The following is a 22,400-nucleotide window of genomic DNA, read 5'->3' as shown; positions in this document are numbered from 1 at the left end:
ATATTTTTTTCATATTCTTTTCCACTATGGTTCATCACAGCATATTGAATATAGTTCCTTGTGCTGTACAGGAGGACCTTGTTGTTTATTCATCCTACATATAATAGTTTGCATCTGCTAATCCCAAGCTCCCAATCCTTCCCTCCCCATTTGCCCACCACCTCAGCAACCACAAGTCTGATTTCTATGTTTGTAAGCCTGTTTCTGTTTCATAGGTATGTTCATGTGTGTCATGTTTTAGATTCCACATATAGGTAATATCATATGGTATTTGTCTTAAGTTTTAAGAATTACAGTAAATAACTGATCAATAAATGATTCTTATTTAGGTTAAACAAAGACGTGTGTGTGTGTGTGTGTGTGTGTTAGTTGCTCAGTCGTGGCCGACTCTTTGCGACCCCATGGACTGTAGTTTGCAGGCAAGAATACTGGAGTGGGTTGCCATTCCCTTCTCCAGGAGATCTTTTCCACCTAGGAATCAAACCCGGATCTCCCTCACTGCAGGCAGATTCTTTACTGTGTGAGCCACCATGGAAGCCCAAAGAAAGAAAGACATACTACTTTACAATAACACCTCTGCTTCACTTCTGTGAGTCTAGACAAACTTCTGATTCAATTAATGAAAATAGCCCTGGTATAAATGCCTATAAACAACTCATTTTTTTCTGTAGCCGCTTGCAGTTGATTTCTGATTTCTCACAAGGATTCTTTTCTTCACAGAGCCTACTGTTTGGGGACTGGCCATGCTACTAAAATAAGATACATGAAACAATTGCCAAAAGTTTTCAAGATGCAGGAGGGTGGAGCTAGGACAACATACATCGCGAATTTATGCAGGTTCAAAATGTTTCCTCTTAAGAATACTGCTCCCTGATGGGTCTGAAATGCTATGATCTAGCCAGAAGTCAGATTTTTCTACACTTACAGCCAATTTTTATGGCTGTGTAGTAGACACTGTTGGTACCTAAGTAGCCTATTTACCACCTTCAGTCTTGCCAGCAGAACCCCAGATTGGTTTAGGTATCCACTATATTCTTCCTAGCTATGTGCTTCAGAAGAATGAAAGGTTCACCCAAGCTCCACCCAGATCAACCATGGAAACTCCCTTCCTTCTGTTGAGATTAGTCTTGAAAGGGCTATGACCCAATTATGGCCAATGAGATGGGGGTGGGGGTGGGGGTGGGGGGTGAGGGGAGAATTTGCAGGAGATACTTATAGCAAAACTTTTTACCTTTTAAAAAGAATCTCCAAAAAGAGAGAGTGAGGGAGGGAAGGGGGAGTGAGAGAGACGGGACAGAGAGAGAGATTGATTTTTTCTTCTTCTCCATGTTGGAGCATAAGAATGTGATAGACTGCTGTAGCCATCTTGAAACTATGAGGGAGCATCCATGGTAACTGATGTTGGCTGAGCAGGAGGATGGTAAAGCTCTGAGACCTTGATGGGTCACTGAATTGCTAAACTGGTGAACTCTAGAGCTTCCTTACTTCAGAATGTACTATGTCTCATTTTTGTCTAGTTTATTTTGAGGGGGGGGTTTATGTTACTGGTATGCAAAAACACCTTAACTGATGGAGGCCGAATTAAACAGTGTGAAAAACGGGAAAATGCTCTGGAAACCAAGTGTCAGCTTGAATCATTTTAGTGTATATTACCAGATCTCTCAAGCAGAAATAATGATTTGATCTTAAATGAATCATACTTTGTCTATTAGAGTGTAATATTTATGTTTCTGACAAATTTGTACAGGGTTGCCTTTTTTATTATTACCATCCCCAAGTTACTCTACCCTTTTTATTGTTATTCTTTTCCAGACCACATGTTTTGCTATAGCTGTTTGTTCACTGTTATTAGTACAGGACTTTTCTAGGCCAGCATATTTGAGGGATTTTTCTTTAGTTTTATAGTTAGCTCACCCATAATTCTACTTCATTCTCTATGTCTGAATTATGCCAGAAGTTTGTTGAGGCAATTTTAATTAGCATTTATTTTGTTTGTTAATGTTAGCTAACATTTATTAAACACTTACTATTAGGTGTGCACTGTGTTAAGTACTTTACCTTTTTTTTTTAAACTATCATTGTTAAAGAATAAATTTGGGAAATGGGTATATAGTAGATATATATAATTTCAATAAGATATATAAATTTGGTTTGGTTTCCACTTAGAAACCAAATGGAAGTTTTGCCTAACGGTTTGGGAATGATACATGTTTGTTCTTAGAAAAATCTTTTTCTATTTGAAACTTCACATTTTATTGAATATTACCCTGGATTTGATCTTTGATCTGAAGATTTACAATCACCATTCAACAACTATTTGCGTGCATACTATGTGCTAGCTACAAAAATAACACATATTTTTTGCCCTAATACAAGAGTGGAAGAGGGGGCACACAAAAAGACACAACTTTTTAAGATTCTGTGATGTCCACTCAAAATGTCTGCTCTGGGGACCCTTAAGAGGATTACCTACCTTGGACATAGAAGGAATCCTGCAACAACGGGGATGCAGACATAGAGAACAGACTTGTGGGCACAGTGGGGGAAGGAGAGGGAGGGACGAATTCAAAGAGTAACACTGAAACATATACATTACCATATGTCAAACAGATAGCTAGTGGGAATTTGCTGTATGGTGCAGGGAGCTCTGTGACAACCTAGAGGGGTGGGATGGGGTGGGAGGAGAGAGGGAGGTTCAAGAGCGAGGGGACATATACCCACGACTGATTCATGTTGCTGTATGGTAGAAACTAATATATTGTAAAGCAATTATCCTCCAATTGGAAATAAATAAATAAAAATTTTAAAAAAGGAATCTTGGAGACAATTATCCCTGACCAAAATTATATAACAGCTTTATTGAGATACTAGTCACTTACTATACTATTCACCCATTGAAAGTGCATCATAGTTGTATATCCATCACAACAATCAATTTTAGGATATTTCATTAGCCAAGATGGTGACTTATCACCCTCCAATGCCCATCTCTCAAGCCCTAAGCAACCTTTAATCTACTTTCTGTCTCTATATATTTGGACAATTAATGTAGTGGAATAATGCAGTATCTAGCACTTTGTGACTAGCTTCTTTCACTTAGCAGAATGTTCTGAAATTCCCTCCAGATGGTTGCATGTATCAACACTTCCCTCTTTTTTATTGATAAACAATATTTCTTTACATGGATCTACTGCATTTTATTTACCTATTCATCACTTCATAGACATTTGGGTTACTTCCACTTTTTTTCTGTCATGAATAATGCTGTTATGAACAGTCATGTACTAGTTTTTGTGTGGACATATGTCTTCATTTTTCTTGAGTATCTATCTAGGAGTGGAATTGCCGGATTATATATAACTTTCCATCTAGCCTTCTGAGACTACATTCCAAGGAAGCTGCCCACTTAAAATTCCCACCAGCAGTGTTTGTGGGTTCTGATTTCTCAATATCCACACCAACAATTATCATTATCTATCTGTTTGGTTATAGCCATTTCTCAATATCCACACCAACAATTATTGTTATCTATCTGTTTGGTTATAGCCATTTCTCAATATCCACACCAACAATTATCGTTATCTGTTTGGTTATAGCCATTTCTCAATATCCACACCAACAATTATCGTTATCTATCTGTTTGGTTATAGCCATCTCAGTGGGTGTCTCACTGATTTCTTTATAGGTTTATAGGGCTTAGCAAGGTTAAGAGGGAAGAAAATGCATCTAGAAGGAAGAACAGCATGAAGTGCCTAGGCAGGAGCACTGGAGAGGGAACGTGGCAGATGAAGAAGAAAGAGTCAGAGAGTAGAGAAAACACGGCTAAGGAGTTTGAAATTTATTTTGAAGGCTATAAAAGCTGGTGAAAGATTTTAACCAAGTGAGTAGCATGATCAACCCTGCATTTTTAGACTCAATCTGGGAGCGGTATAGTGATTGAAAAATAGGGACTGAAATAGAAAATAGAGACAGCAACCAAAAGGGCAAGAGTAAGAAATGATGGGACAGTGGAATATGGTAAAGGTGACAGAGATGTAAAAAAGAGGGACATGATAGCACAGGGAACTCTGCTCAATGTTATGTGGCAGCCTAGATGGGAGGGGAGCTTGAGGAAGAATGGTATGGCTGAGTCCCTTTGCTGTCCACCTGAAACTATCACAACATTGTTAGTTGGCTATATTCTAACATAAAATAAAAGTTAAAAAAGAGGGACATAATCAAGACATAATGTGTGGACAGAATTTACAGGGCTTGGTGTCTGTTTGAATGGGAAGGCTGAGAAAGAGGGATATAAAATAATTACTTTGCTTTCTGTTTTTAACAACTGTGTGAACTTATTATGCAATATATTAATATAATATTAAAAATAAGAAAGAGTAGTTAATACACATAAAAGAAAACTATGGAATTCACAAAGATATGAAATATATAAGAAGGAAAAGTTTGGGACTGAAGATTATGAATTCAGCCACAGGTTTCAGGAAATTACCTCAACCTGATATGAAAAACCCATAACCAACATCATACTCAATAGTGAAGATTTAAAGTCTTTCTTCTAAGACTAGGATCAAGACAGGGATATCTACTTTCACCACTTCTATTCAATATATTTTTGCAAGCTCTAGCCAGAGCAATTAGGCAAGAAAAAGAAAAGCATATAAATTGGAAAGAAAAAAGCAGAACTGTCTCTATTTACAAAAGACAAAAATCATACATGCATAAAACCCTAAAGATTTCACCAAAAAAATCATTAGAACTAATAAACAAGTTTAGCAATATTGCCGGATATACAAGCAACACATACAAATCAGTTGCACTTCTATACACGAACAATGAACAATAAAAAAGGAAATTAAGAAAACAATTTCATGTACAGTAGCATAAAAAAGAATAAAATACATAGAATAGCTTCAACTAAGGAGGCAAAAAACTTGTACATTAAAAAGTAAAAGATGTTGCTAAAGTAAAGAAGGCAGAAATGGAAACTCATCTGTGTTCATGGATTAGAAGGCTTAATACTGTTAAGAAATTAATACTAGCTAAAGTGACCTACAGAGTCAAAGCAATTCTTATCAAAATTCCAATATATTTTTGGCAGAGGTAGAAAATTCCACCCTAAAATTCACATGAGATCTCAAAGGACCCTGAAATAGACAAAACCATCTTGAAAAAGAGGAACAAACTTGGAAGATTCACACTTTGTGATTTCAAAGCTTATTACAAAACTACAATAATTTTAAAAAATGTGGTATTAGCATAAAGGCAGACACAGACCAAGGAAAAGAATAGAGAGCCCAGAAATAATCCCTCACATATACAGTTAAAAGATCATTGACAAACACATCAAGACCATTTAACAGGAAAAGGACAATCTTTACAACACATGGTGCTGGGAAAACTATATATCCACCTGCAAAAGAATGAAATTAGACCCTTACCTTACATAATACACAAAAATTAACTCAAAGAGAATCAAATGCCTAATCATAAGAGCTTAGAAGAAAACACAGACAAAGTTTCACAGCATTGACTTTAGCAATGATTTATTGGATATGACACCAAAAGTTTAGGCAATAAAAAAATAAAACCAGATAAACTCAACTTCATCAAAATTGAAAACTTTTGTATATCAAAGGACACTAACAAGGGAATGAAAGAACCCACAGAGTGATATTTACAAATCATATAGTAGTCGATTAGAGATTAATATCCAAAATATATAAAGATATATAAAGAACATCTACAATTCAACAGCAAAAAAGCAAACAACCCAGTTCAAAAATGAGCAAAGCAGTGGTAAAGAATCTGCCTGCCAATGCAGGAGACACAGGTTCAATCTCTTGTCTGGGAAGACCCCTACATGCTGTGGAACAGCTAAGCCTGTGCACCACAAATATTGAGCCAGTACTCTAGAGCTGGGGAATCGCACTACTGAGCCCTTGCACTGCAACTGCTGAAGCCCATGTGTCGTAAAGCCTGTGCTCAGCAAAAAGAGAAGCCACTGCAATGAGAAGACTGTGCACTGCTACTAAAGAGTAGCCCCCACTCGTTGCAACTAGAGAAAAGCCTGTGCAGCAACAAAGACCCAAGACCCAACACAGTCCCAAAATAAATAAATTATTTAAAAATTGAACAAAGGACTTGAATAAACATTTCTCCACAGACAATATACAAATAACTGAAAAGCACATGAAAAGATCCTCAAGACCACTAGCCCTTAGGAAAACACAAATCAAAACCATGAGAGACCATTTTACACCCACTAGGATGGCTATTATAAAATGGAAACAAACAAACAAAACACCAGAAAACATGTGTTGGTAACGGTGTGGGGAAATTGGAACCTTTGTGTGTTCATTACGGGTGGGAATGTAAAAAAGTGCAGCCACTATGGGAAACTGTGGCATTTCCAAACTGTTAAATAGAACTAGCACATAAGCTGGCAATTCCATTTATGGGTATATGCCCAAAATAATCAAAAGCAGGGATTCAAACAAGTATCTGTGCACCAATGTTCATAGCTCTCCTGGTGGCTCAGGGATTCTTCTGGTAAAGAATCCAATCTGCCTGCAATGCGGGACACACCTGGGTTCGATCCCTGGGTTGAGAAGATCTCCTGGAGGAGGGCATGGCAACTCACTCCAGTATTCTTGTCTGGAGAACCACCATGGGCAGACGAGCCTGGCGGGCTGCAGTCCATGGAGTCGCAAAGAGTCAGACAATACGAAGCGACGAAGCGCGCACACAGCACAGCAGTGTTCATAGCAGCAGCACCCACACTACCCAAAAGACGAAAACAACCCAAGTGTCTACTAACGAGTGAACAGAGAAGTAAAATGTGGCATAATCTAACGGAAGTCCTAGAAAGGACACAGGCTGTAACATGGATGACACTTGAAAACAAACCAAGTGAAATAAACCAGAGACAAAAAGAAAAATATCGTATGATTCCACTTATATGAGGTACATATAACAGGCAAATTCATAGACACAGAAAATAGAATAGAGGTTACCAGGGACAGGAGAAGAGGGGAACGAGGATTTGTTGCTTAATTGGTATAGAGTTTCAGTTTGTAATGATGAAAAAGTTCTGGAAACGGTGGTGATGATTGCACAACGCTGTGCATGTATTTAATGCCACTGAATTGTATACTTAAAAACAGTTAAAATGCTACATTTTATGTTATATTTTATCACAATAAGAAATGCACTGGATACCTAGGGAGTAGGATAGACACAAAACATATAAACTTAAAACATGTGTCTATAAAATATTCATACTGGAAAATATATACCAATTAATTATTAATATTAGTAAGAGATAATAATTCAAATTCTATAGCTGATCAAACAATACAATGCAATTTCCATCAACATCCTATCTTTTTTGTGGAACTTGGCAAACTGATTCTAAAATTTACATGGAAATGCAAAGGGTCAAAAATAGCTAAGATGCTCTTGCAGAAACACAAAGTAAAATGATTTGATCTACTGGATGTTAAGACTTATACAATTATCATAATTAAGATAGTGAGGTAATTAAGGCATTATAGCTAAGATGGGATTAAATAAAAAACAACGGTTAGGCTAATGGAATATAATAGAGAGCCCAGAAACAGACCCAAGTATACACAGATAGTTGATTTATATTAAAAATGGCTTTGAAGAGCAGTGAAGAAAGGATGGTCATTTTAATAACTAATATTGGGACAACTGGATAGCCATACAGAAATAAACAAAACTTAGTCACTACCCAACATCATGTATAACATAAATTCCATATTCATACCTGTTTCAAAAAATAATGAAGGTTTGGGAGGTAATATATGGGAGACAGTTCCCATATATTACATTGTCATCTTAAATAGGAGATTAAAAAAAAAAAAAGGAAAGTACTGATGTTAAGACCATTGCCTCTGAGTGTTCACCAACCCTAAACTATTCACAATCTTTTCTCAATTGTAGCCAGTTCCTCACAACGAAAGACCCATCTTAAACTGGCTGAGTCATCCCAAATTCCTAAAAGTATCCTACCCTAACATCACCTTTCTGAATCATTACCAAGATTGTGTCAAGATGAGGTTCTTCCTTGTCACAGGTTTAATAAACAACTCAGCTTTGTCTGATCAGCAGTTTTCTTTGGCAATCTTCATCAGGGAGTCAAAAATTGACAGTCTTTTCTTTTTGAGATATAAACTGAAATATTTATAAATGAAATTATATAATTTCAGAGAAAAATTTAAAAATAGAGAAAGTAAATAGGGATAGATAAGATTGGTCATCGATTGTTGAAGCTGGGTAATGGTACATGCTAGTTCATTATACTATTCTGTCTAGTTTTTTATGTTTCAAATTTTCCATATTAATAAAAATAGTTATATTTCTTCTTCTAGTCCTTAAGAGGGGATATGCATTAAAGGACAGTAAATATAACTTACCTGACCATGACTACCAGGCTCACATCCAGAAAGCATCTAGCCAAATGTGGCCTAAGTCAGGATGGATTTTGCAGCTTTGCCCCTCACACAAGGCAGGGAAGAGCGGAGTGGTTGTAGATTTGAAAGAAATAACTCTTTTCAATGCTGTTCTACAACACTCGTAATGTAGAATAAGAGTAAATATACTTAACTTAAATTTGACATTTAAATCTTGGTTTAAAAGAGTGGGGGTAGAGAAAATTTGTTGGGCTTTATTTATTCAGACAGTAAAACTGTGCTACAGTCAGCTAAATTCTTAGTTGTGCTTAAAATGGGCTCCCTCCTACGTTCTACGCTGGAAAAACGAAACTTATTCTTTCTTAGAATCATGGACTCTGAAACTGGCAGTTACTAGGATTCCACACACACACAGAGTGATGATCAGTTTGAGGCTTTGAATAACTAGTCATGTAAGTTGACTTTTCTGTGCATTTGTATGGAGGAGGAACCAGCTCAGGTTGATGTCCTGGGAACCAGTGAGGTTCTCGCTTAAACCCTGAGGGAAGAGAAAAGCGGAGTCTTAGTAAGTAATCTCTTTGTTATTTCTGAGCGAATATACAGTGAAACCTGTCAGAGCTGAGAAAAGAGATAAATCATTCACTCATCTAAGTTTTCTTTGTGTTCCTCCTGAGGCAATAAGAATTAAAAAGAATAGGTCACCTACTATGGGTTGAAAGTGGCCTTCTGTTGTTGTAGCTTGTATCATATGTTGTTTCAAAGTAGTGTCCAAACTGGAAAGAAAAGGTAGTAGTTTAAAAATACAGGAGTCTATAGCCAAAGCTGGGGAATAAAGGACACAATGGCATACATTCTAGCAGGCTCTGTACTATTTTAGCTTGACTAGAGATCTATACATGGCATTAACCTATATCCTATCAATTTTTATATCCTGTGTGTGTTTGTTTAGGAGATTTCAGGGCAAGATGAAGATAAATGACAAATCTAGCTGGCAGGGACCAGAGGAGAAACTAACCTGAATCAGAAGACATTAGATAAATATTTCTGTAGACTAATGAAATCCAAAGAAAAGCAAGAGAAAAAGCATGATACTCATCCTTTTATTACCCTGTGGTTGCTTAGTAGCTAAGTCGTGTCCAACTCTTTGTAACCCGATGGACTACAGCCCACCAGGCTCCCCTGTCCATGGGATTTCCCAGGCAAGAATACTGGAGTGGGTTGCTATTTCCTTCTCCAGTGTATCTTCCAGACCCAGGGACTGAACCCGTGTCTCCTGCATGGCAGGCGGATTCTTTACCACTGAGCCACCTGGGAAGCCTTACAATAACGTAATATTCAGCTTGACAGTAAAGTGGGATAAGCGTTCCACCTGAGGACTGCTGCCCTCTTCCAACCATTCACTGAACAGAAGCCTGAAAGATCTCAGCATTGGAAGTTATCAGATTCCTGTTTCTCAAATGGCCATTGGTGTTTCTTTTGCTAACAGAAGAAAACAAAGAAGAGAAAGTTCGATTACCTGGGAAGGCAAGGGTTTTGGCTGCACGATATTCTTTAGGTCATATCTTTCCTGGTTCCAGTTGCCCATCAGGGTACGGTTTGAATAGGCATCTTCATTAGTGTTGCATCTCCATCCATACTGGAAAAACTTGGACATATCATTCCAATCCGTCCACACTTCAGCATGGCCATCTGCATTAATGAGGCTGCCATAGTGTGGGTTTGTAAGGAAACAGGCGAGGACCTGTCTCTGGGAAAAGGTGGCAATAGAAAAGTTTGTTGCACAAACCAGAGAGCAGAAAACACATCCCTTTCTCGTCCTTGGCCAAGCATAAGTACACCTTCTAAAGATCTAGGCTTTCCTCTCAGTTTAATAATTGTCATCCTGTTTCCTTCCAAGTTCATAAATCCTTTGACCTACCCTCTCAATCAGCAGTAGTAGATGACTAAATGGATTAAATACACTCCCCCCCAAAAGGCAAGAGAACTTCAGTACCCTAATACTATTGGAGAACTAGAAAATAATTCTGGTGATTTTGAGGTGTAAGAATTTAAGGACTAATTGCTGCCATCTTCAAAGAGAAGACAGAGAAGTGAGAGCTGGATAACTAGATAATATGATAGATCAATGATCAACAAATGATGGTTTCCTTCCTTTGGGCCCAGCTCAAATGCCACATCTTAGGATATAGCGTTCCCTTTTCATGATGCCTTACTTCAAGTTAACTTCTCTCAATTGTCTCACACAGAACTTTATCTTCACACTTTTATATATCCATAACTTTATACCCGGAGAAAGCACCGGCACCCCCACTCCAGTACTCTTGCCTGGAAAATCGCATGGACGGAGGAGCCTGGTAGGCTGCAGTCTGTGAGGTCGCTAAGAGCTGGACACGACTGAGCGACTTCACTTTGACTTTTCACTTTCATGCATTGGAGAAGGGAATGGCAACCCACTCCAATATTCTTGCCTGGAGAATCCCAGGGACGGGGGAGCCTAGTGGGCTGCCATCTCTGGGGTCGCACAGAGTCGGACACGACTGAATCGACTTAGCAGCAGCAGCAGCAGCAACTTTATACCACATGTTAGAGTTCTTCAAGGAAGTGTGGAATCTTTTACACTGAAATATGCATCCCTTGAGGACAAGATCTGTCACTTTTTCATTACTGCACCCTCTCCCTCTGTATACCCTCCCAATCAATAGTAATTTGCACATACCAGATGACCAATGTCTGAATTTCAATTTTTTTGGTAAGGAATCAAAAGCCAACCATTTCTAATTTTGGTTAAAAGTTCAGTCTGGTCCCTTGGCTTAGGAGCAAGACAATACCTTCTCTGAAGATGAATACTTTGAAGTTGAGGAGCTTGTGTCTGAAGATTTTATAGCAGAGTAACAGCAAACCTTACTCTGACGTTCCATATTCTTTAAAACAAGAGATGACACTAAACCTGGCCTTCCCAGTTCTCCAGGCAAAGAAAGAATTTAGATCACCCAGATCACCAGGTGGCCATGATTTGGTGGTCATCACCCACGCACCTTTCCACAGCTAGAGACAAAGCCAACACTGTAAGTTTAAAGGTAACTGCCCGCACATCATGGGCCTTTGTGAAGATAGATGCATGCACTTATGTCAACAAACAGCATGACAACTAAGAGCAGTTGGTCCCACAAAGTCCTCAGGCCATGTACTCAGATGACACTGTCCCTGGGGCTGTTAAGGATAGACATCCCCACCCACTTAGTTGTCCAAACCTGAAAACTGGGGCTTATCTTTGACTCTTGGTTTCTCCTTCAACTCCCTTACATCTATTCAATCACTAGGTCTTGTTGATTTTTTAATCAGTGCACTACCCTCCATCTCCACTGAAAGTGAAAGTGAAGTCGCTCAGTAGTGTCTGACTCTTTGTGACCCCATGGACTGTAGCCTACCAGGCTCCTCTGTCCATGGGATTTTCCAGGCAATAGTACTGGAGTGGATTGCCATTTCCTTCTCCAAGGGATCTTCCCGACCCAGGGATCAAACCCAGGTCTCCCACGTTGTAGACAGACGCTTTACCGTCTGAGCCACCAGGGAAGTCCATCTCCACTACCAAGTTTCAATTCAGATCACTACCAGCCCTAGTCTCCGTTACTGCAGTAACCTTCTATCTGGACTCCTTGCCACCAACCTTGTTCTTCTTCTATCACTTCTCCATAGGAAAGCAGAATTTTTGAAAATGAAAATTTAATTGTGTCATCTTCCTACTTCAAAATCTTTCAGTGGCTGGCCACTGTTTTCAGAGTAAGGTTAAGGCTATAAAAAATGCCTATATGAACTGGTCCCTGCTTTTCAGTCTCATCTGTTATCCACTCTCCCTCAGACTACATTTCAGTCAAACTCAGCTACTGTGTTTTTCCATCATGCTTTTGCATTTATTGTTACTTCTGCCTTTTCAGTCCTCCTGACTCAGGAAAGGTGTAGTCCCCCCCAGTCCCCTTAGCTTTCAACTCAGGTGCACTTCATCCACAAAATCTTTCCACTTCATCCCCAAACTTGGTCCCCTTCAGTGTGCTCCTCAGCGACCTGAATTACTCCATTCATAGTACTGCTGCTGCTGCTAAGTCGCTTCAGTAGTGTCCGACTCTGTGCGACCCCAGAGACGGCAGCCTACCAGGCTCCCCCGTCCCTGGGATTCTCCAGACAAGAACACCGGAGTGGGTTGCCATTTCCTTCTCCAATGCATGAAAGTGAAAAGTGAAAGTGAAGTCGCTCAGTCGTGTCCGATTCCGACACCAAGGCTCCTCCGTCCATGGGATTTTCCAGGCAAGAGTACTGCATCTCACTAAATCAGAATTGTCTCTTTCGCCGTGCATCCTCCACCACACTACAAGCTCAGAGAAGTCATAGGCCACATCCTGTTCCTCCATATATCGAACAGCCTCCATAGGCCTGGGGCATAACACTCAACACTTCTTGAATGCATAAAAGGTAGGGGAAAGAAGCACCTGGAAAAACTCCGAATAACAATGATAATCGGTTGCAGTCATTTCGGATGAGATGAAGGCTGTTAAAAATCCTCTGAGTCAGGATGCAGAACGCAGCACCATCTCTCCTTGGCCTCAGTCCGGCCCTGCTTCGTTCACTTAGAACTCACTTCACCTTCGACCTGTCTGCCCCACCCCCGCCCCCAACCCCCCGAAGCTAGGGACTGCTCAAGACCTCAGGCAGGTGTGACGAAGTCGCTCAGGGCCGCCCTTGGGCCCAAAAGAATTTAACACTTCCGATGGGGTGAGGGAGTGAGGGGATTGGGTGGCCGGTGTCTCGTTCTTGCTCTCATGGTTATTTTCCTACTCGGGACGTCGCGGCCCCAGTTTGTCAAGACAACCAGATGCTGTGATACGTCATCAACCAGCTACGCGTGAAGAGGTGGGGCCACAAGAGAATCGCGAAGGAAGTGACGTAAAAAAAGAGCGCCTCGGAGAACTTGAGACTGGAGCACGTGGGGGCCATGGCCCCGCGGCGCCTCCTGTTGGTTGGAGAGGGGAATTTCTCTTTTGCCGTAGCTCTGAGTGAGACCCTGGATCCAAACACGAGTCTAACCGCCACCTGTCCCCAGCGGTCAGCGGACCTGGCCCGGGATCTGGTGGTCCGAGAGAACCTACGGCGCCTGCGCGAGCGAGGTAGCGAAGCCCAGCCCTCCACGAAGCCCCGCCCAGCTGTGGCGCCCCCCACTAAGTGGAAAGGGTGGGAATAGAGGGGATTCAGGGAACTTGACCGTTGCCGGGGCTTCCCAGGTGGCTCTAGTGGTAAAGAACCCGCCTGCCAATGCGAGTCTTAAGAGATGCGTGTTCGATCCTTGCGTGGGGAAGATACCCTGGAGAAGGGCATGGCACCCCACTCACAGTATCCTTGCCTGGAGAATCACATGGACAGAGGACCCTGGCCGGCTACAGTCCATAGGGTCTCAAAGAGTCTGACTGGACCAAAGCGACTTGGCACATACGCACTTCATCTTCCCATGGACATTTAGACAGCCTGCTGTGTGCCTGGACCTGGGCTGTTTTGCACCTCGTGTTAGGGAGGGTTTTTCTCTTGTTCCATGGCTTTATCACATCCTCCTGTCTATATTTCATGCCAGGTAACGAGGTACGCTTCGGTGTGGACTGCACCCACCTGGCAGATGCCTTTGAACCGCAAGACAGAGAATTTGATCGAATTTATTTTAACTTTCCGCACTGTGGGCGCAAAGCTGGAGTAGCTAAGAACAGGGAACTGCTTGCCAAGTTTTTCCGGAGGTGAGGAGAGCTGAGCACTCACAAGTGAAATGTTTAAGATGTACATTGCATAGTTCCTGCACTCAGACATGTTAGTTTGGGAAATAGGACATACAAGAGAACGTGTTGCTCCAAAGGAACCCACAGTCTAGTTGGAGAGGCAGACATTTAACCCTAAATGCTAAGTACAAGTGCAAACATGTACTGTTGGGCCAGAAAAGGGAGAATCACCTATTTTTGATAATGCAAAATGATAGTAGCCAGTATAAACTAATTTAGGAGCCAAACTATCTGCGTTCAAATCCCCACCCACCACTTAATAGCTTTGTGGTTTTTGTGATTGTTTACTTGATCCTTACTTGCTTTTGCTTCCTCATCCATAAACTGAAGATATTAACATAACTACCTCATAAAATTACTGTGAACTTAAAACAGTGCTTTATACTATTATACCAAAACATGAAGCATAGTTATCATGAAACTTTGCACAGAGGCAGTATTTTAAGTTAGTATTTGAAGTACAAGTAAAATTTTAACAAGCAGGAGGGGAGTGAATTCTAAATGGGAAAGAACAGCCTGATCACTGAATCACATATAGGAATTTTATAGACATTGACTTTTCAATGAAATATACGTGAACAATAGAAATGTGAAGTTGGATAACTTTCTGGTCAGCCACTAATATTAGTTACGAGTTGAGCATTGAATTTAAATTCTTATTTCCAGCTCCTTTTTTTGCATGTTTGAAGTCTTAATAGATCTTTGCAAATAGATATGATTGGGTTTTAATTATCTCACAGACGAACCATGTATATACAGCTAATTCCTACTTGTTTCTGTAAATGATTGGTGTTTCCTTATCCCTGTTAGCTGTGCAGATGTTCTTGCAGAAGACGGAGAAGTCCACGTGGCATTGTGTAGAGGACAAGGTGGGACTCCTGCTGATAAGCCAATGAGAGAATGGCACAACAGTTGGCAAGTGGTTGCTATGGCCGCTCTGGGGGGATTCATTTTAAGTGATGTACATCCCTTCAACTGTAAGGCTTTGCCAGGCTACAAGTGCACTGGATATAGGTAGGTAATAATAGATCTAAGCTTTTTCCATCTCTCTCACTAATGATAAAAAATCCCATTGACACTTTTTCTTGCTAATTTCTTGATTCAGCCTTTAGGAATAATTGCTTTCTTTAATAGTGACAGACTTAATAACTGCTATTTTGCCAGGAGTCAAGATAAGTCCTTTCATATAGAAGGTGCCTTGAACCATATCTTCACCCGGAGCTTACCTTTTGAAAGTTTGCAACCAAGAATCTCCAGGATCAAACTGGGTGACCAGTGGTTTTCTTTTCTGGAACCAGAAGTACTTGTAGGAAAACTGAACAGGTAACCTGATTTTACCAGAAACTTCTTCTGTCTCTAGTTGTATCCTGATTGACTTAATAATCAGGCAGTCATACATTGAAAGGATGCTACATTAATTGTTAATGATGTTGTGCTGTGAATACTTATAAGTATGGCCCACACAGTCTCTTTATAATTAAAAATTTTCATATTATCTGCAAATATCTTATGATATCACTTATATGTGAAATCTAAAAAAAAGGGGGTACAAAACAGAAATAGTTACAGATGTAGAAGACAAACTTATGGTTACAAAGGATCTGCTGCTAAGTCACTTCAGTCGTGTCTGACCCTGTGTGACCCCACAGATGGCAGCCCACCAGGCTCCCCCATCCCTGGGATTCTCCAGGCAAGAATACTGGAGTGGGTTGCCATTTCCTTCTCCAATGCATGAAAGTGAAAAGTGAAAGGGAAGTCGCTCAGTCATGTCCGACTCTTAGCGACCCCGTGGACTGCAGCCTACCAGGCTCCTCTGTCCGTGGGATTTTCCAGGCAAGAGTACTGGAGTGGGGTGCCAGTGCCTTCTCCAATGGTTATAAAGGGTCAGGGGGGTATAAACTTGGAGATTGGGACTGACTTACACATATTTCTATATATAAAATAGATAACTAATAAGGGCCTATTTTATAGCACAAGGAACTCTACTCAGTACTCTGTAACGGCCTATGTAGAAAAAGAATCTAAAATAGAGTGGATATATGGGACTTCCCAGATGGTATTAGTGGTAAAGAATCCATCTGCTAATGCAGGAGATGGAAGAATCATGATTTCAATCCCTGAGTTGGGAAGATCCCCTGGAGTAGGAAATGGCAATTCATTCCAGTACTCTTGCCTGGAAAATCCCGTGGATAGAGGAGCCTGGTGGGCTACAGTCCATGGGGCTGCAAAGAGTCAAGACACAACGGAGCACAGCACAGCCTATGTATATGTATAACTGATTTGTACATGTGAAACTAAAAGCAATATTTTAAATCAACTATACTCCAGTAAATTTTTTTTTAAATTATCATATTTTCTGGTATATTATAGGCTGTCAGAATTCTGAAACCCATGCCATCTTTCTTTATAGTAGATGGTTTCTTTGTTTCCTTTCTGGATCAACTTGATGATTCTTTTTATTAAGCTATTCTTTTTGATTCTAGCTACATTATCATTATTTATAATTTTAAAAGTTATTTTTGTGTGTGTTTAATCAGGGGCTTCCTAGAAGCACCTTCATGTCATCCTATCAAGACCATAAATGAGAAACTCATTGCTGAACTGGGGAAAGCTTTCCCTCTAAAAAGGCTGAAGTGTTCTTCCCCTTTGCTGCTACAAGGAGATGCCAGTGTTCTCACATCCCACAACCCTGACATCCTATCAACTGCCTTTTGGGTTAGTCTCCATGAAGATAACTCAAATTTTGAGTCCCTGACTAGTGGGATAACACAATACATGGAGGACTTTCTAGTGTCATTTTCAGAACTCAGCCTTCCCAAGAGCGCTAGAAGAGACAGTAAGGAAGAAGCCCATGAAGGAACGTTTGGCCAGGCCAAGGTCTGCCTTAGACCTTCTCTTCTGGTTCACATCCAGGCTGTAATCCAAGCACCAGACTTTCTCCCTGGTTCTCTGCACATCCTCAGTGGACCTGTCTTTCAGAGGTGCTGCATCTCACCTTTCACAATGCCAGCATTTCACGAGACTTTGTATATCCTTGGATTTAATAAAAATCTGAAGGACAGCTGTGTTCAGTCACTACTGGATCATCTGAAGGGCATTCTAGACAACCTTCTGACCCAGACATGGCTGGAGGGCTCTGAGCGGAGCAGCTCAGTGGAATTTGTCTTTCAACCAACTGGGGAAAGATATATGATTACTGTGAAGTCTCAAAATTTTGGCCCAGATTGCGTTAAGGACCTGATTATTGGGTCTGTTACCACATCTGCTACAAGCGTGATACACAAAGACCAGTGTTTTGTGTGTGTGTGTATGAACTTGGACCTCTTAGCCATGCTTGTCTGGGATATCTCTGATTGGAGGATGCTGTGGACCTCTGATAGTCGTTTCCTGAAGAATTTTGCCCCTGGAAAAATAGAACCCTTTAAAAGCTATTCCCTATATCCTCCATACTATGTGCATGATATTAGTTTTTGGTTAGATGAAAAGAAAAGATTTGATGAAGTCGAGTTTCACACTCTGGCCCGGGCAGTGTCCCAGGACACAGTTATATCCATACAATTCCTGAGTCGTTTTCAGCATCCAAAGACCGAACAGGTCAGCCTCTGCTATAGACTGACCTACCAGACCTGTGACAAGGCCCTGACCCAGAAACAGGTAGCATCAATGCAGTCCCAGCTTAGGAAAGAGATTCAACAACGACTCCATGTGACACCTCGGTAGTTTAGTAAACTCATCTCTCCATAGTGATCCTTGTGGGTGTGGGTGGAAAAAGACCAGTTTGTAAACTGTTGTACTTTCTGGACTTTTTGTTTGTCTTGTAAAAATCTTCTACTTTGTAAAAGATTGGTTAATTGAGGGGCTTCCCTGGTGGTCCAGTGGTTAAGAATCCACCTCACAGTGCAGAGGACAAGGGTTTGATCCTTGGTCGGAGAACTAAGATCCCACATAACTCAGAGCAACTAAGCCCTCACGCTGCAGCTACTGAGCTCTCACTCCAGAGCCTGTGTGCCACAACTAGAGAGTCTGAGCACTACAAAGAAGGATCCTGCGTGACATAGTGAAGATCCTGAGTGCTGCAACTAAGACCTGATGCGGCCAAATAAAATTTTAAAAATTTAAATATTGGTTGTTTGGCTCAAAAGACACCTGTGGCTCAGTCACTGAGACTATAATGTGATTGGTGACCTTCAGAGGTGTGCAATACTTTGATCATGAGTAATGACAGGGAAACAAAAAAACAGCATCTTAAACACTAGATGCTATCATTCTGAAGAGGCAGTAAAACTTGAGTGTCTCCTCAAATATAAATATATTTTATGCAATGTCAATTCCTCTTCCTTAACTCTACCATATCATCTCTCTAAATCAATTGAGAGTGGTTTTTAAAGTTCAGTTCAGTTTAGTTCAGTCGCTCAGTCGTGTCTGACTCTTCAAGACCCCATGTATCGCAGCATGCCAGGCCTCCCTGTCCATCACCAACTCCCAGAGTTCACTCAGACTCACGTACATCGAGTCAGTGATGCCATCCAGCCTTCTCATCCTCTGTCGTCCCCTTCTCCTCCTGCCCCCAATCCCTCCCAGCATCAGAGTCTTTTCCAATGAGTCAACTGTTCGCATGAGGTGGCCAAAGTACTGGAGTTTCAGCTTTAGCATCATTCCCTCCAAAGAAATCCCAGGGCTGATCTCCTTCAGAATGGACTGTTTTGGATCTCCTTGCAGTCCAAGGGACTCTCAAGAGTCTTCTCCAACACCACAGTTCAAAAGCATCAATTCTTCGGTGCTCAGTCTTCCTCACAGTCCAACTCTCACATCCATACATGACCACAGAAAAAACCATAGCCTAGTCAAGGCTGACCTTTGTTGGCAAAGTAATGTCTCTGCTTTTGAATATGCTATCTAGGTTGGTCATAACTTTCCTTCCAAGGAGTAAGCGTCTTTTAATTTCATGTCTGCAGTCACCATCTGCAGTGATTTTGGAGCCCAAAAAAATAAAGTCTGACACTGTTTCCACTGTTTCCCCATCTATTTCCCATGAAGTGATGGGACCAGATGCCATGATTTTTGTTTTAAAATTAGACCATTTATTAGCTTGGTTAAGTTGCAAGTGCTTCATATTATTTTTGGTATCATCATCATGTTTATTCTCTGGTTGACTGCTGTTAAAGTCATGGAACTGAATAGGTGTCAGATTTAGAGTTCACATTTGGGTCTGTCTGACTCTAAAGCCCATGTTCTTTCTGCCACTTTCTGTTACTTTTCTTTCCTTGGATTTCAACAATAATCTCTCAACTGTGATTAACTCTAAACTTTGCTCCCCTCGATTTTGGGGCTTTCTGTTGTATCTCTAAAGAACATTTGGAGATTGGCCCAGCCCAGGACTCTGCAGAATGGGGTGCCCTAATGTGAATTAATGTATGTTCCTGTTAATACCTAGGCTCTGCTGATTAGAATTATAGTGTAAACTCTGTGAAGGAAATAACTGTCTTACTTATTCTTTTTTTTTAATTTCTGTTTTTATTTTTTGTAACTGAAGTATGATTGATTTCAAATGTCATTTATTCTTGTATTTGGACAAGAGCATGTGGAAAGGCAAGAACTGAAAGAAACAAATTAGTGTATTATAATGCAAACAAAATATGATGGTGACCTGGACCTGGGTGGTAAAAAGCAGTTGGACTGGGAAATAATTCAAAGGACTTACTGATAAATATATGTGCACACACAAATATTTTGGAGTTAGAGAAATAAAGGAATCAAACAGAATCCCTAGTTTTTTGATCCAAGCAACTAGGAGAATAGAAGTATCTTTAATTGGAGTAGGAAAACTGGCATGGGAGTAAGTTTAGGTAGTGAATCAAGGGATCTCTTAAGGACACATGTATTGCTTGGCTCTCCACATAGACTTTGGGCTTCCCTAGTGGCTCAGAGGTTAAAGCGTCTGCCTGCAATGTGGGAGACCTGGGTTCGATCCCTGGGTTGGGAAGATCCCCTGGAGAAGGCAATGGCAACCCACTCCAGTATTCTTGCCTGGAGAATCCCATGGATGGAGGAGCCTGGTGGGCTACAGCCCACGGGGTTGCAAAGAGTCGGACACGACTGAACGACTTCACTTCACTTCACTTCCACATAGACTTTAAGCTAATTGAGGGCAGAGGTGGTTCAATGGTAAAGAATCCATCTGCCAATGCAGGAGACGACAGAGACGGGTTTGATCTCTGGGTTGGGAAGATACCCTGCAGAAGTAAGTGGCAACCCACTCCAGTATTCTTGCCTGGGAAATCCCAAGGACAGAGGAGCCTGGTAGACTACAGTTCATAGGGTCACAAAGAGTCGGATATGACTTAGTGACTGAGCATGTGACTTAACAGTTTTCTTCCAACCCCAATAGTGCTTAGTAAGCATGAAACCAAGCATGACCCTGCAGGGTCTTCCTGGGGTGAGATCCCCCCAACCTCTTCCATACCTGCCGCCTCTTGTTTGTAGAAAAGCATTAGCCTCCTAGGCCTTCCCTGAGTTCCAAAGGTTTATTTTTTTTGTTTGTTTTGGCCACACAGGAGGTGGGTTCTTAATTCCTGAGACCAAGGGTAGAACCCACGCCCCTTGCAGTTGAAGTGCAGAGTCTTCCCCACTGGACCGCCAGGGAAGTCCAACAAAGAGCAGATTTGATGCAATGAGAAATGAGAATATGCAGAAACAAATCAGTCATGCGAGATAATAATAGTTTAGCTTTCAAAAAAAAAAAAAACAAACTCTAGTTCTGTCTCAAGGGCTATAGATAATATTTTGAGTCATATCCTTGTGCGTTTTATTGATTCTAAACCCCCACCAGATGGAAGAAGTTAATTGCATGTTGATCACCAGGACATAGACCCCAGGAGGTTATTGAGGCTGACTCCTGAAGTACCACCCTGTTAACGTCATCACCAACCAATCAAGGATGTCCACGAGCTGATGATGAACATCTCAACTGTTTCTCTCACCTTGCATTTAAAACACCTCCCTTGAAAGGCTTGGGGTAGTTTAGGTGTTTTGAGCATGAGCTGCCCATTCTCCTTGTAATAAACACTGTACTTTGTTTCAACAAAGCCCAATGTTGGTACATTGACTTTTCTGTGCAGGTGGGCAGACCCACGTTTGATTTGGCATCACTTGGATGAGGAATCATTGGAGAAGGAAATGGCAACCCACTCCAGTGTTCTTGCCTGGAGAATCCCAGGGATGGCGGAGCCTGATGGGCTGCCGTCTATGGGGTCGCACAGAGTCGGACATGACTGAAGCGACTTAGCAGCAGCAGCAGCAGCAGCATAGAGCTCCACAGGGCAGGACAGAGTTCTGCGACTGGGGGAGCAGGCAGTGTCAGGAACAGATGCATGACCCCTGAGTCACTGGTGTGGTAACATCAAGGTGCCTGTGGAGGAATGTATGAAATCAAGAGCTTTTTCCTGGTCTCCTGGTTGGAAGAACACAGGCTTTGTAGTAAGACCTGGGGTGGAATATGGCTCTACCACTTCTTTAGCTATGCAACCTTGGGCCTCCGTTTCCTTTTTGGTAAAATAAAGTAGTTGTATTAAATTTTAAAAGGATGATTTCATCCTGTATGGTAAGCACAGTAAATGCTTACCATAATGTTGTAGTAGCAATGGCAATGACTGACATCTTGTTGAATTTGCTGCACAGAATTTCTTTAGCTTTTCACTTTTCTTCCAATTCTGTATTCTGCCATTAGGGCTTTGTCTCTCTGAAGCAGTTAATTCGCTACAGGCTGTCCCTATTACTTGACAAAATACAGAGGACAAGATGTCAGTGATCTGAAAAGAATTTTCTCTTTGATATATAGCTGTGCTATGATTTTTTTGTGTGTGTGCTATGATTTTTAACTGAGTACCCATGTATTCCACGTGGAGTTGTTTTAATCACTTTCTATTTGTGCTTTTTTTTAAACGGATGCTGAGGGACAGTATATGTAGGAGAGTGAAGAATGCTAAGTGAAGGAAGAGAGAATTAGGGAGAGGGAGGCATGCCCAGAGTTACAAGTTATGTGGAAGGGATAACTATAGCATCTCTTAACCCGGATTTGCCCCAGGTGGCCCAGGAGCACTGTAGTTTAGTCGTTTCTGCGCATGTCGAGGTCTTTTGTCCTTCGGCGGACACC

General features: G+C 41.1%; 2 protein-coding genes across 3 annotated transcripts; one reads left to right on the top strand and one right to left on the bottom strand.

The window, feature by feature from the left end:
• Window positions 1–8,669: 8,669 nt before the first annotated feature.
• On the bottom strand, window positions 8,670–13,324 carry CFAP68 (cilia and flagella associated protein 68). Of its 2 annotated transcripts, none has more exons than XM_024975433.2 (4): window positions 11,264–11,517; window positions 9,952–10,182; window positions 9,142–9,208; window positions 8,670–8,973 (listed from the first exon to the last, which is right to left on the bottom strand). In XM_024975433.2, the coding sequence occupies exons 1-4, from the start codon at window positions 11,351–11,353 to the stop codon at window positions 8,804–8,806; spliced, it is 558 nt and encodes a 185-aa protein (XP_024831201.1). In that variant the 5' UTR covers window positions 11,354–11,517; the 3' UTR covers window positions 8,670–8,803.
• A 58-nt stretch (window positions 13,325–13,382) lies between these two features.
• Window positions 13,383–19,254, top strand: FDXACB1 (ferredoxin-fold anticodon binding domain containing 1). The gene is made up of 5 exons (XM_003586943.6): window positions 13,383–13,594; window positions 14,053–14,209; window positions 15,059–15,262; window positions 15,413–15,571; window positions 16,786–19,254. Exons 1-5 carry the CDS (start codon window positions 13,423–13,425, stop codon window positions 17,966–17,968), a joined length of 1,875 nt encoding a protein of 624 aa, XP_003586991.1. The 5' UTR covers window positions 13,383–13,422; the 3' UTR covers window positions 17,969–19,254.
• The last annotated feature ends 3,146 nt before the right edge of the window (window positions 19,255–22,400 follow it).

This window comes from Bos taurus, chromosome 15 (genome assembly GCF_002263795.3).
Source record: "Bos taurus isolate L1 Dominette 01449 registration number 42190680 breed Hereford chromosome 15, ARS-UCD2.0, whole genome shotgun sequence".
Classification (NCBI taxonomy): Eukaryota; Metazoa; Chordata; class Mammalia; order Artiodactyla; family Bovidae; genus Bos; species Bos taurus.
This window is presented reverse-complemented; position numbering and strand designations above follow the sequence as displayed.